The sequence below is a fragment of the Chiloscyllium punctatum genome, chromosome 15 (assembly GCF_047496795.1).
Source record: "Chiloscyllium punctatum isolate Juve2018m chromosome 15, sChiPun1.3, whole genome shotgun sequence".
Taxonomy (NCBI): Eukaryota; Metazoa; Chordata; class Chondrichthyes; order Orectolobiformes; family Hemiscylliidae; genus Chiloscyllium; species Chiloscyllium punctatum.
This window is the reverse complement of record NC_092753.1, coordinates 94,048,815-94,063,534: the sequence shown is the minus strand read 5'-3', so window position 1 is coordinate 94,063,534 and position 14,720 is coordinate 94,048,815. Positions and strand designations below refer to the sequence as shown.

At 41.3% G+C, this 14,720-nt stretch overlaps 1 protein-coding gene across 3 annotated transcripts in view; it reads left to right on the top strand.

The window, feature by feature from the left end:
* Positions 1-14,720, top strand: part of usp25 (ubiquitin specific peptidase 25) — a 201,872-nt gene that overhangs the window by 47,653 nt on the left and 139,499 nt on the right. For all 3 annotated transcript variants that reach the window (XM_072585756.1, XM_072585755.1, XM_072585757.1), the window contains exon 4: positions 2,219-2,342. In XM_072585756.1, the coding sequence (XP_072441857.1) occupies positions 2,219-2,342 (124 nt within the window). The remainder of the gene's footprint in view (positions 1-2,218; positions 2,343-14,720) is intronic.

Genomic DNA, 14,720 nt, shown 5'->3' with positions numbered 1-14,720 from the left:
TCTGTCCTTGAAATAGAAATCTTGGATTTCAAGTGTCAGCATTGTGAATCTTCACCGTGCTTCCTCTGAGACCAATACAGAGGAACCTAGATTATCTGGCATTTGATTGTCTGAAATTCGGATTATCCAAACAACATTGCAAAGTCCTGATGCTTGGCTAATCAGTGTTATCCGGCATTCGATTAATCGAATGTTCGTTTTTCCAAACAAAATACTCCCCGCCTGTGATGTTTGGATAATCGAGGACCCTCTTTATATCCTTTCCCAAGTGCATTGTGAATGTCTACAGCACACCAGCTGTAGCGCAACTAATATTTTCTATTAAAGCCAAAAGAATTGCGAATACTGTAGATCCAAAAAATAGGAGTTTCTGGAAAATCTTAGCAGGTCTGGCAGCATCTGTGAAGAGAAATCAGTGTTAACGGTTCAGGTTGTGTGACCCTTACTCAGTACTGGCAAGATTTTGTCTAATTGAGTTATAGTTTATACACCAAGCTCCCAGAATTCTGTTCCTCAGGATACATCATTTCATTAGCATTAAAAAATAAAAACTAGGGGCTGGAGTAGGCCGTTTCACTGTTAAAACCTAAACCAACATTCAGTGTGATCATGACTGACTGTCCAACTCAGTCCCCTGCTCTTCCTTTCTCCCCATAATCTTTGATCCTTTTAGCCCAAAGAACAATGTTTTGAATTCGACTACTTTCTGTGGCAGAGAGCTCCACAGGCTCACCACTCCCTCACTTTTTGATTACTTTTAATCAACTTTCTTGACGTATGTTTGGACCTGATCTTGATGTTTTAATAGATTTTAAATTGCTGCTGTTAGTGAGCAGACCTGTGATTGTTGTGTTTGGTGTTGACTCTATTGAATTATAGCACCCAGATATTCCATATTGTTTCCAATAAAGACAGTCATTGTTTGTACCTGAATAAACCAAGTTCTGTTTTGAATTCAGGCATCTCTAGGATGTTTCAGTGATGAAATCCTGTATTACTATTGCATTTTCTGGGAAAAGTATAGATATTTGCCTTTGATTAAGCACAAGTTTGGAAAGACAGAATATCTAACTGCATTGCTGGATGTTTTTCTTCCTAATTTGAATGTTTCATCAACCCAATAAGTCATAGAATAAGAGAGATGTACAGCATGGAAACAGACACAACACAGTGCAGGTGAAAACTATCCCAAATATTCAACCCTCACTTTCCACAGACCTGGGGCCAGTGCATAGAGATTGTGGAACGTAAATAATAGTCATAAAGGCAAACAGCATGGAAATAGCCTTTCGGTCTAGCTCATCCATCCTAATTGAATCTAGACCCATTTGCTCATATTTGGCCCATATCCCTCTAAACCCTTCCTATTCATATACCTACCCAGATGCCTTTTAAATGCTGTAATTGTACCAGCCACCACCACTTCCTCTGGCAGCTCATCCCATACATGCACCACCCTCGCTGCAAAAAAGTTGCCCCTTCGGTTACATTTAAATCTTTCTCCTTTCACCTTAAACCCATGCCCTCGAATTTTGGACTCCTCTACTATGGAGGAAAGACCTTGACTATTCACCCTATCTGTGCCCCTCATGATTTTATAAACTTTTGTAAAGTCAACTCTCAGCCTCCGACAATCCAGGAAATTATTTGGCTAATCATAGAATTATAAAAATCCTTACAGTGTGGAAGCAGGCCATTCAGCCCATCAGGTCCACATCCACCCTCCGAAGAGTGACCCACCCACTTACCCTATCTCTGTAACTCTACATTTCCCATGGCTAATCCACCTTACCTGCACATCCCTGGTCACTATGAGCTATTTAACACGACCAGTCCACCTAATCCGCACATCTTTGGACTGTGGGAGTATATGCAGACTCCATGCAGGCAGTCGCCAGAGGGTGGAATGAAACCCAGTTCCCAGCACTGTGAGGCAGCAGTGCTAACCACTGAGCCAACCTACCACCCCAAACAACCAGGGCTCGTCTGAGATTTCAACCCGGGATGCCTTGCATGTCAGTTGAATACAAACCCTGAAGCAAGAATCATCTCCTTAAGTGCTTGTACTTTGCTGAAATCCACGTTGCTGTAGTAATTTCTCCTGTACTGCCACATTCTTATTTCATTCAAAGTGACTCTTTAACCCCCACAGCTCACCCTTCACCCCTAAAATATAAATTTGTTTCTAAATCAAGGGTGTTGTTTCTCACAATTCTAGATGTTATTGACCTTACGGGAGATGACAAAGATGACTTACAGAGAGCAATCGCTTTGAGTTTGGAGGAGTCGAACCGAGCATTCAGGGAGACTGGTATAACGGACGAAGAGCAAGCCATTAGCAGGTAAGGGGTCAAGAGAATCTTAAGCAAAGGTTGTTAAAATCATCCTTTTAATGAGGCGTTGATGCTGGGGATAGATCTATGTGCAATGATTTAACCCAGTCAGGTTCCTGTCGAATGAAAGCAACCAGAATTAGACATCATCTGATAAGCCTAGTCTTCGTTTTAATTTTTTCTGGCTTTCAAATCACTCAAAGTTCCAGTCCTCCAAACTGGTGCTTCATTGAACAGGAGAAGTTGTGGCACAATTATGCTATTTTAATAGAATGCTGGCAGGAGGCCTAAGAGAGAAACCCACTGTGAGCTATGGGAGTGACCAGCCTGTGAATGAATGAAAAAAGATGCCAGGTCAACTTAACTTTCTTTCTTGGGAGCTGGAAAGAGCAAGAATAATCTTCAGGACCCCAGGAAGAATCCCTGTCTTCTGTTGCTTCCTTGTCCCTCTCTGTCCATATCTTACACATTTGGGAAACCCTCTGCGACCACCACTTCCTTGTCTCTCATCCCCTACTAACCACACTCCAGCATATGTCCTATCCTGGGAACTGTGCCTTTCTCTGTGGTACCATCCAGCTTTTGCTCTGATTTCAGTTCTTGCCTAAGAAGTTTGAGATGCTGTGCAGTATTCACAATTGGTGCCATATCACCTGTCTGACTTCCAGGACCCCATTGCACTGAATCCGATTTTGATTTTGAAGTCAGTGATAGGCATTCCTCGGTCAAATTCAAAATGGATTAAAAGGAAAAGGAAGTGCCCTCTAGTCTTGTCTGAGCAATGTGCCTTGACCCTAATCTCAGAAAAGTGAACCCTTATGACAATATTTTTCTTTTCCCACAAGCACCTCGACATCCCACCTATTGTTTACAGCAACTGAGCATGAGTCAGTTTTGTTCTGTCAACTTTGAGACTGTGCAAACTTTGTATTCCCTCTTTGCACATAGCCCTTGTAACCAACAGACAGAAAAAGAGAAAGATCGCTAAACTCTCAGGATTGTGAATCTTTGGAGTTCTCTATCACAGAAAACTGTGCATTCTCTATGATGAGCAAATGTTTAGAATTTTAGGAATTCTTAAGAGTTCAGTGATGATGAGATCAGCGTCCTATGTGATTTTGAATAAAATTTCTTGTCCCTAATTCTTTACCCTCCGTGATGAAGAGGTAGAGTCTCTTGTGTTTGGGTATGCTGTCCAGCTGCCTTCTGTTACCTTAGCTCTGAAGTAGCCATTTCTCTTATGAGCAGAGATATTGTTTTGACAGGCCAATCATGGTCCTGTCCTCACCTCACTAGTCACATATACACTTTTAGCTGCTTATTGGATTCCAGTCAAGGTGCAAATCTGATTTTCCAGACTTCAGGCAGAAGGGGTTTGGTTTAGCTAAACTAACGCAAGTTTTACCACGGAGCAGTTCACCATTTACATGAATTGCATTCGTAATATTTTTACAGACAAATGTGATTGTAAACCATTATGATTTTGTTTCCCGGCTGTGCAATGACTGACTGGCTCACGAGCTAAAATTAACAGAATCCCATGGAACATTTTGCGAAATCCCTTTAGATTGGAGATACCTTCTGAACTCCCATGTGCATCAACACTCAGTTATCAAAAAAAAACTCTTCCCATGAAGATTTGATTTTATAGTTACCTGGAAAAATGTTTACAGAGACTCGTGAAGAGTCTCTGTCAAAATCTTGTGACTTTAATTCCTACTTCAGAGACTTGAGCACTGTATTCAGGCTCGTGTTTCAGTGCAGCGCTGAGGGAGATGGAGATGCTGTCTTTCAGATGAGACACTTAACTAACAACTTATCTGCAGAAATGTCCTTGACCTGAGACAGAATTCTGTTTCTTCCTGAGCAAATGTTGCCAGATCCTGTTGAGTATTTTCAGCATTTCTGTAACTCACACGCCCTCCCAGATGTAAAAGATTCCAAAGCACTATTGCACTAAAGAGCTGGGAAGTTATCCCAGTTGTCCTGGTCAGTATTTATTTCAAAAACAAAATGACTCACAGAAAAATGATCTGCTAAGTATCTAATTGGTGTTTGTGAAATCTTACTGTGTACAGATCTACTGCTGGCTTTTATGTGTCAGCAGTGACAGCAGTTGAAAAGTACTTCTTTGGCTGTAAAGAGTTTTCAAATGTCTTCAACTTATAAAAAGCTACAGAAATTCCAAATAAAAACTGCAAGAATTGCGGATGCTGTAAATCAGAAACAAAAACAGAAATTGCTGGAAAAGCTCACCAGCTCTGGCAACATCTGTGAAGAGAAATCAAAGTTAATGTTTCGGCTCATGTGACCCTTCCTCAGAAGGGACCCTAAACGTTAACTTTGATTTCTCTTCACAGATGCTGCCAGACCTGCTGAGATTTTCCAGGAACTTATGGTTTTGCTACAAAAATTCAAGTTGTGTTTTCTCTAATGCAGATTTTGTTATTGAGAAAGAATGTACAATGAATTTCTGTCTTTCTTAACACAGTTTGACATCATTTTAATCCAGCTTTGGCTTCAAAGTATGACTTGAACAACCTGTGCTCATTCAAAAAGTACGTGATTGAATGTTGTGATACTTTTAGTGCACAGTTTATTCAATGTCTTGCAATCTGATTAGGCACTCAGCCACTTGGGTTTGTCAGTGTGAAAGATTGAGCTTATATTAGACATTTAACTGGTCATTCCAGAAGTGGAAACTGGAATGGCAGTTGCCATTCGAAAATGACAACAAATCAAAGAATTGTGGATGCTGGGAATAAGAAGCAAAAACAGAAATTGCTGGGAAAACTCAGCAGGTCTGGCAGCACATGTGGAGAGAAAACAGGGTTAATGTTTTGGGAATGGTGACCCTTCGTCAGAACCTTCAGTGAGACCGAGTTAAACACAGTGAGCTGTCCTTCACGTGACTAAACATCAAACAAAATTTGATACTGAGTCACATTAGAGCATATTAGGGCAGATGATGTAAGCTTTGGTCAAAAAAGTTTTAAGAAACATCTCAAAGGAGGTGAGAGAGGCAGAGAAATTTAGGAGAAACTCCCAGAGCTCACTCCCCAGGTAGTTACAGGCATGGCCATCATTGGCAAAGTGATTAAAATCTGAGATGGTCAAGGTGCCAGAACCAGAAGAGTGCAGAGCTTTTGGAAGGGGATAGGGTTGATTAGAGAGAGGGGCTCAAATATCAGTTAATTTTGATGTATAGGCAAGCCAAGACACTGAGTACAGGACGCTGACAGAAGTGTTTATATTGAAGCGTAAACCGTTCTGAATGGGCTTGACAGGGCAGACACTCGAGATTATCTCTGCTGGTTAAGGAATCAAAAATAGGAGCACAGTTTCTGCATGAAGGACCAACATTTAGGATGAGAAAAGAAAATTATTTTATTCAAGTGGTTGTGAATCATTCAAATTCTCTACCCCAGGGATTTGTGGATGCCCAGTTAATGAATATATTTAATCCTAGGATAGACAGATTTTTAATGCATTAGGGAATCATGGGATATGGTTGGGGGCTGAGTTTTGGCTCTAGTTTAGCCTTGATTGTATTGAATGACAAGATAGGCTTGATGGGCTGTACGATCTACCTCTTCTTCTTATGTTCGAGTGGAGTGAAGGATTAGGTAAAGTAGGATGCATTCAAGAGCAACGAAGGTTGGCTTTTTAATATCTAAGATGGCAAACGGCTGTTGGTGTCATCATCCTGAAAAGGAGTGAGCTATAGTGTGAGGTATTGAGATAAGCATAGAGCTTGTAGAGGGTTGGCTGAGCTCTGGAGAAGGAGTTCGTAGGCACCACTAGTCTTTGTAGCCTTGACAAAGACAGTAGAAGTTTAGATAAAAAGAGAGTGAAATGCTTATAAGTCAAAGGAAGCTTTCTTAGATTTACTCCAGGTATAGTGCAGTTTACGAGTGTAATCTTTGAGTGAAAAACAAAAGTTGGAGAAGCACAGCAATGTGGACTGAGGATCTGACAAAGAGATGCCTGCTTTTCAACAACCTTGCAACATCTCAAAACACTTTGAGTACTTTTGAAGTTTAATCCCTGTTTTTAAGACATGCATTTGTAATTTATACATAGTAAGCTCCCACTCATGCTGTGCTAGTGACCAGATAATTTGTTTCAATGAATAATGTTTGTGGAGTACATTTTGACCAGAATTCTGGCTTTCATTTTAAATGGCGGCTTGGAATCTGTTACATCTTCCTTTTACCTGACATATGGCAGCTCCAACAGGTGAAACACTCTGATTGGGAGTACAACTTAGTCCCATGACCTTCTGATGTGGAGGCAAGAATGCTACCCACTAAGCTACCCTGACACTTAGTTAGAGAAATAAATTAGCTGTTCAGCTCACCTGTTGGAGGAAGGTGCCAGCCAAAGAAGTGTCGCTGAAGGCTTTGACATAGAATTAGAAAGAAGGGGTCATAAGTAAGACGAATGGAAATCATGAATCACTGGATGATGCATTTCCAGTTCTGTCACAATTGGAAGATGAATGGCCGCAAATCACATGGCAAATGGGGAAATGGTCTACGTTAATATCCAGGGTAAAAACGATGACCGCAGATGCTGGAAACCAGATTCTGGATTAGTGGTGCTGGAAGAGCACAGCAGTTCAGGCAGCATCCAAGGAGCAGTAAAATCGACGTTTCGGGCAAAAGCCAGGTTAATATCCAGAAGGGACATGAAAATGTCTTTTGTACACTACTTAAAAGGCCTATTTGAAAGGAATTTGAACAATTTCACAGCTCTGCTCCCAGTGATCAGGAGCCTAAAGTAAAAGCTGCATCTGGTTGGAAGCTGAGGTGTGACCTTATAGAGGTTTACACAATTATGAAGGGCATGGATAGGGTAAATAGGCCAAGTCTTTTCCCTGGGGTCGGGGAGTGCAGAACTAGAGGGCATAGGTTTAGGGTGAGAGGGGAAAGATATAAAATAGACCTACGGGTCAATTTTTTTCACATAGAGGGTGATACGTGTATGGAATGAGCTGCCAGAGGAAGTGGTGGAGGCTGGTACAATTACAACATTTAAGAGGCATCTGGATGGGTTTATGAATAGGAAGGGTTTAAAGGGATGCGGGCCAAGTGCTGGCAAATGGGACTGCATTAGTTTAGGATATTGGGTCGGTATGGATGAGCTGGACCGTAGGGTCTGTTTTTGTGCTTTATATATTTGACTCTATGTGCAGGTTAGTTGGATTGGCCATACTAAACTGCACATAGTGTCCAGGGATGTGCAAGATAGGTGGCTTAACCATGGAGAAACACAAGGTTACAGGGATATTGTGGGGGTTGAGTTTAGGTGAGATGTTCTTTTGAAGATTGGTGTGGATTTGATGGGCCGACTGCTTGCTTCCACGCTGATTCTTTGATTCTATGATGTCCAAAACACATGCTGTTCAGAAAGCTTTCAGATTATTTTACTTCTTTTGTGGGATGTTGAAGTTGCTGACCAGGCCAGCATATGTTGCCTTTGAACTGAGTGCCTTGTGAGACCTATCAGAAGGTAGTTAGGAGTCAGCACACTACTTCTGGTCTTGAGACACATGTTGGCCACACCAGGTAAGAAATGGCGTATTTCCCTTCCCTAATGTACTCTTGTCAATTAGATAGGTTCTCTAGGACAGATGATTATTGGTTGCATGGTCACCATTAGATTAGGTTTAAATTCCAGATTTCATTAATTGAATTCAGATTTCACCATCTGCTGTAGAGGGATTCACATGCATGCCCCAGGGTCTTAACTTAGGCCTCAGGATTGCTGATCCACTATGTCACTACCTGCCTGAGTTTTGGAAGGATAAAACCTGTAATTGGACTGCTAAATGTTTCTACTTGTATTGTGTTTCAATCATGAGCTATTATAATTTACTGAAATGCAAGAGAGGAAATGATTGTGTGAAAATTTAAGCAATGCCCATTTTTTAATTCACTTGAGGGACTTGGGCATCACTGGTTGGCCACCATTTATTGCCTGTCCCTAGTTACCCATAAGGTGATAGTGTTCCTCTTGAATTGCTTCAGTCCACATGCTACCAGTTGATGCACAACACCCTTAGGGAGGGAATTCCATGACTTTGACCCTGTGACACTGAAGGAACGGAAATACATTTCCAAGTCAGGATGGTGAGTGGCTTGGAGGTGAATGAGCAGGGGGTAGTGTTCCCATGTATCTGCTGCCCTTGCCCTTCTAGATGGGAGTGGTTGAGAATTTGGAAGATGCTGTCTAAGGATCTGCCGTGTATCTTGTAGATAGTACGCAATGCTGCTGCTGAACATTGGTGATGGAGGGAATGGATGCTTGTGGATGTGATGCCAGTCAAGTGGGTTGCTTTGTCCTAGATGGTGTCAAGCTTCTTGATTGTTGTTGAGGCTGCATCCATCCAGGCAAGTGGGAAGTATCTCCAATGCAAGGATCATACATTCAGAATTATGTTCAGACTTATCAGAGGGTAGAGAGATTTATTGTGAACATATGAATAAGGAAGAAGAATAGGCCACTCGGCCCAGCGAAACTGCTCTGCCGTTTGATAAAATTATGGCTGATCTGAGTTTCACCTTAAATCTACATTCCTGCATTTCCCTAGTAATCTTTCATCACCCTTGATAAGAATCTTATTTACCTCTGCATTAAAGATATTGAAAAATTCTGTATATGCTCCCTTTTGAAGAAGGGAATTCCAAGGACACTTAACCTTCTGAGAGAAAATAATGTTTCCTCATCTGTGTTTTAAAAGAAGACGTCCCCTTATTTTTAAACTGTGACCCTCGTTCTTGATTCTCCCGCAAGAGGGAATATGCTTTCAACATCCACCTGTTAACATCCTCTCAGGATCTTCTATTTCACTTAAGTCACCACTGACTCTTCTAAACTCTAAAGGATACAGGCCTAGTCTGTTTAGCCTGTCCTGAGGAGGTAATCTACTAATTCCAGATATTAGTCCAGTAAATCTTCTCTGAACTTCAGCCAATACATTAAAATCCATCCATAAGTACGATGACCAGTACTTTACTCAGTACTCCAGATGTGGTCTCACCAATTTCCTGTATGGATGAAGCATAACTTCCCTTCTCTTGAATTCAATTCTCCTTGCAATGAAGCAACATTCTATAAGCTTTTCGATTACTTGCTGTACGTGCACACAAACCTTTGATGATACATGCGAGAGTGTGTGTCGGGTATAAGCAGGCAGGGAAAGAGTTAGGTTTTGAGTTTTGTGAAACAAGAGGTTCAGTTGAGCATGACTCAGATCAGATATGAACTTGCAATTAACAATGGGATGCTGGAGGCAAGGGTAATGGGTTAATAAAGGGGAAAAGCATTCATTATGTAGAGTCCTTTAACAATATTGGAAGCAATCAGCATGTAAGGTCAGTTAATAAGGGGAAAAGTATCCATTATGTGAAGCCAGTTAACAAATTTAAGTACATTCATTGTATAACAGCAGATGGCTTAATCTTTACTGTTGACACTCGCTGATTGTAATGTGTATGTTCCCTTATCTGGATCCTCCTCCCTGTAAATGACTCTATATTTCATTAAGAAACTGCTGTTTGAGAGAAGGCTGAGAACTCATGTCTCTGTGCACATGGGCAATTGTTCTCTCTCCCTCCAGGGCCTGGAATAAAGATGAAGGAGGTAAAACCATACTGTGTCTCTGAGCGTCTTGCTTCGATTGAGGCAGGGAAACGGCATGACACATGCATTATTGAAATAGTGCCAGACTGAGAGACTTTGGTTAAGTTGGAGAGACGAGGGAAGCTGCTTTTTCATTCTTGGAGCAGAGATGTTCAAGAGGATATTTGGCAGAGGTGTTCAAAATTGAGAGGATTTGGTGGGGGCTACTGCTCCTGAGTTCAATGTTCCAGTGTTCCTCAGCGGAGAGAAAGAATTGTTTCCAGTTGGTTCAGGAAAAGTCTGATAATTGAAAAAAAAGTCAGTAGCTGAGGTTTTTAATTGCAGTGGGTTATGCTTTGAATTTGGTGAAGTTTGTAATTTTTTTTCAAAATGAAAACTCACTTAAGAAGCAGCAGGATTTAAATCATAAAGATTTTATTATAAAAAAGATCAAGAAACATGATTAGTAATAATCAAATACTCAGTTAAATAGTTGGATTAAAATATTTAAAATATATAGGACTCAGTTACTTATAGTGTAAATCGACCCGTTTAATCAAGTTCTTGTCTACACTTATGCAGCCATTTGACTTACACTCTAAATCCCAAATAAGATGTTTACCAAAAATTGAAATATTAACCATTTGTTTGAGGACTGTTTCAAAGCTGTGTATACCGGTGGAAATGTCTTGGGCCTTTAGTTTACCTCTACAAGGTTACCCCTCCAAATCCCTTTCATCTCTCTGTTTGTCTGTCTGTCTCTTTCTCTCTCTGTGTCTCACTCACACTCTCTCTCTGTTTCTGTTCTGCAGGCAGCCTGGTTAAAACTAAAAGAGAAAACCAAAACTGCTGGGAACAGCCCACACTCATAATCTGTGTACTCCTATAACTCTTGACTCCTTTCCTCTTGTTTATCTTCTTGGTAACTTGGTTATATCATCAATTGCTGTTAGCCAGTTTTTTTTAAGATCAGTAATCCTATTTCAGCGGTATCTTTTTTTTGGTGTTCACTTGTGGGCAACTCTGGTGAGGCCAACATTTATTGCTCATCCCTAATTGCCCAGAGTACAGTTAGGAATCAGCCACATTGCTCTGAGTTTGGAGTCACATGTAAGCCAGACCAGGTAAGGATGATAGATTTCTTTCCTTAAAGAGCATTAGTGAGTTCAGAAGGGCTTTCTCAATATTCAGCGCAGGTTCCTGGTCATCATTCAACCCATAATTCCAGATTCTTTTTGTTGAATTCTAATTTCACCATCTGCCACAGCAGGATTTGAACCCAGCTTCCCAGAACATTAGTTGAGTTTCTAGATTAATAGTCTGGTAATAATATGTCTAAATGTTTGCCTCCCCTTTTAACGGGACCATCATATCACGCAAAATATGTGTATTTTTTCCAAGTGAAAACATCGTTCATCGCAGTTGTAATGATTTTGGTTCAACTTCCTAAAAGAGTGAAAAACAGATTCACTGTAGAATTGTAGATGGTATATCTTGATGCTACTGAGTGCATCAGTAGTGGAGAGAATGAACTTTTATGGATGTAGTGCTAATCAAGTAAGCCAGTTTATTCTGGATGGTGTCAAAGCTTCCTGAGTATTGTTGGAGCTGGACTCATCCAGACAAATGGGGACGTATTCCATTACATTCCTGACTTGTGTCTTATAGATACTGGACGGGCTCAGGGGCTTCAGCAGATGAGTTGCTTGCTGCAGAATTCCTAGCCTTTGACCTGTTCTTGTAGCCACAATATTTATATGGGAAATTCAGTTCTGTTTCTGATCAGTGCTGAACTTCAGGATTTGCAGTGGTAATACAATTAATGTCAAGGGATGATGGTTAGATTCTGTCATGTTGGAGGTGGTCATTGTATGTCACTTGTGTGATGAGTAATGTTACTTGCCACTTGTCAGCCCAAACCTGGATATTGCTGCATTTGGGTCTGGACTGCTTCCATGTTTGGCAAGTTGTAAATGGGACTAAACAGCATGCAATCATCAGCGAGCATTTCCACTTCTAACGTTACGGTGGGAAGATCAAGTCGCTAAAGTTGGTTGAGCCTAGGACACTACCCTGAGAAGGTGAAGTAGTAATTGATTAAGACTGAAATAATTGGCTCCAACAGCTGCAGCCATCTTCCTGGGTGCCAGATATGACTCCAACCAGCAGAGAGGAACTGCTCCTGCCGATTCTCATCGATTCTATTTTTCCTGGAGCTCCTTCATACCAAACTTGCCCAAATGCTACCTTCATGTCAAAGGCAGCCACTCTGGTATCACCTCTGAAGTTAAACTCTGCTTCATGTTTTTATCAAGGTCAGGAACTGGATAGTCCAGGCAAAATCCCAACTGCATGTCACGACCTCTTACCTTTTGAGGAAGGGAAGGTCATTGATGAAGCAGCTGAAGATGTTTTCCTCATAGACATTGTCATAAGCAGCTCCTGGAGTCAACCCCTGTGACTGAGGGGATTGAATATTACAATTAAAGGAAAACATATATGAAACTGATGGATCAAATTAAAAATTGATTCAAAGTCATTAATTTATGAGGAAGTTGTGCCCACTGGAATGTTTATGGTTTTGCTTCTTTTCTCTTTTTCTCCAGTTCAGTTGACAATACTTTGTTGGTGAAGTAGGAATGTCAGTAGCTTCCTTGTGACCTTTGAAAGCTGTGAAGTGCCATCAAAGTAACACTTCATTCACACGTTTGAGCCTTTTCTGCACCATTCTATTATAAATAGCGTATGTAACAGACATGTACTTATAATGCCTATTTATATTCCACTGACAGGGCTCAGGTTTCTGATGAACTTGTGAATTATGTCAGGCACTGCATACTTCCCCATTTCATGTGCAGTTTCACTTTTTAGTCTCAGTTTTGATTCCTTCAGGCTTGTTGTTTTTTCAGTTTCTTTTTTTTAAATTTCTGTATTTTCCCTTAGAACAGTACAGCATAGTACAGGCCCTTCGGCCCTTGAAGTTGTGTCACCCTTTTATCCTACTCTAAGATTAAACTAACCTATATACCCTTAACTTTATTCCTTCATCCATGTGTCTATCCAAGAGTTGCTTAAATGTTTCTTCAATCACTTTAAAATTATGCCCCTTCGTGATAGCCATTTATGCCCTGGGAAAAGTTCTCCTACTATACAGTCCATCTATGCCTGTCATCATTTTGTACACTTCTATCAAATTACCTTTCACCTTTCATCATTCCAGTGAGAAAAGCCTTTAGCTCCCTCAGCCTTTCTTCATAAGATGTGCCCTCCCGTTCAGGCAGCATCCTGGTAAATCTCCTCTACACACTCTCTAAAGCTTTCACATTCTTCCTGTAATGAGGTGACAAGAACTGAACAAGTATTCCAAGTGTGGTCTAACCAAGGCTCTGTAGAGCTGCAGCAAAACCTCACCGTTCTTAAACTCAATCCAGCTGCTAATGAAAGTCAACATGCTATATGCCTTCTTAACAATACTATCAACTTGGGTGGCAACTTTAAAGGACCTATGAACGTGGGCCCTCAGATCCCTCTGTTCCTCCACACTGCCAAGAATCCTGCCTTTAAGCCTGTATTCGGCATTCAAATTCAACCTTCCAAAATGAATCACTTCATAATTTTCCAGTTTGAACTTCATCTGCCACTTCTCAGCCCAGTTTTGTATCCTGTCAATGTCCTGTTACAATTTACAACAGCCCTCCACACTATCCACAACTCCACCAACCTTCGTGTCATCGGCAACCTTACTAACCCACCTTTCCACTTCCTCATCCAAGTCATTTATAAAATTCACAAAGATCAGAGGTTGCAGAACAGATCCCTGCAGAACACCACTGGTCCTGAGCTCCAGGTTGAATACTTTCCTTCTACTACCACGCTCTGTCTTCTGTGGGCCAGCCAATTCTGTATCCAGACAGCCAAATGTCCCTGTATCCCTTGCCTCCTTACTTCCTCAATGAGCCTACCATGAGGAACCTTATCAAACACCTTGCTACAATCTATGTCCACCCCATCTAGTGTTCTACCTTCATTAATGTGCTTTGTCACATGCTCAAAGAATTCAATAAGGTTTGTGAGGCATGACCTGCCATTCTCAAAGCCATGCTGACTATCTCTAATTAAACTATGGTTTTCCAAGTCATCATAAATCCCATCTCTCAGAATCCTTTCCAATAACTTGTTCTGGGATTTTGTTATTGAGCCTGATCATATGGAGGATAATTCTCACCTGTGATTGACCTCAGAATTTTTTTAGATTCGGTTACTTATAGTGTGGAAACAGGCCCTTCGGCCCAACAAGTCCACATTGACCCTCAGAAGAGCAACCTACCCAGACCCATTCCTCTACATTTACCCCTTCACCTAACACTACGGGCAATTTAGCATGGCCAATTCACCTAACCTGCACATTTTTTGACTGTGGGAGGAAACCAGAGCACCCGGAGGAAACTCACGCAGACACGGAGAGAATGTGTAAACTCCACACAGACAGTTGCCTGAGGCGGGAATTGAACCCAGGTCTCTGGCGCTGTGAGGCAACAGTCCTAACCACTGTGCCACCGTGCCCCCTCCTTAAAGATTAATTCACAGGATATGGGTGTCACAGCCAAGACCAGTATTTATTGCCCATTCCTAATTGCCCCAGAGACAATGATGGTGAGGTGCCTTCTTAAACCACTGCAGTCCTTGGAGTGTGGGGACAGCCATGGTACTGTTAACGAGCAAGTTCCCAAGGTTTTGACCCAGTGACACTGAAGGAATGGT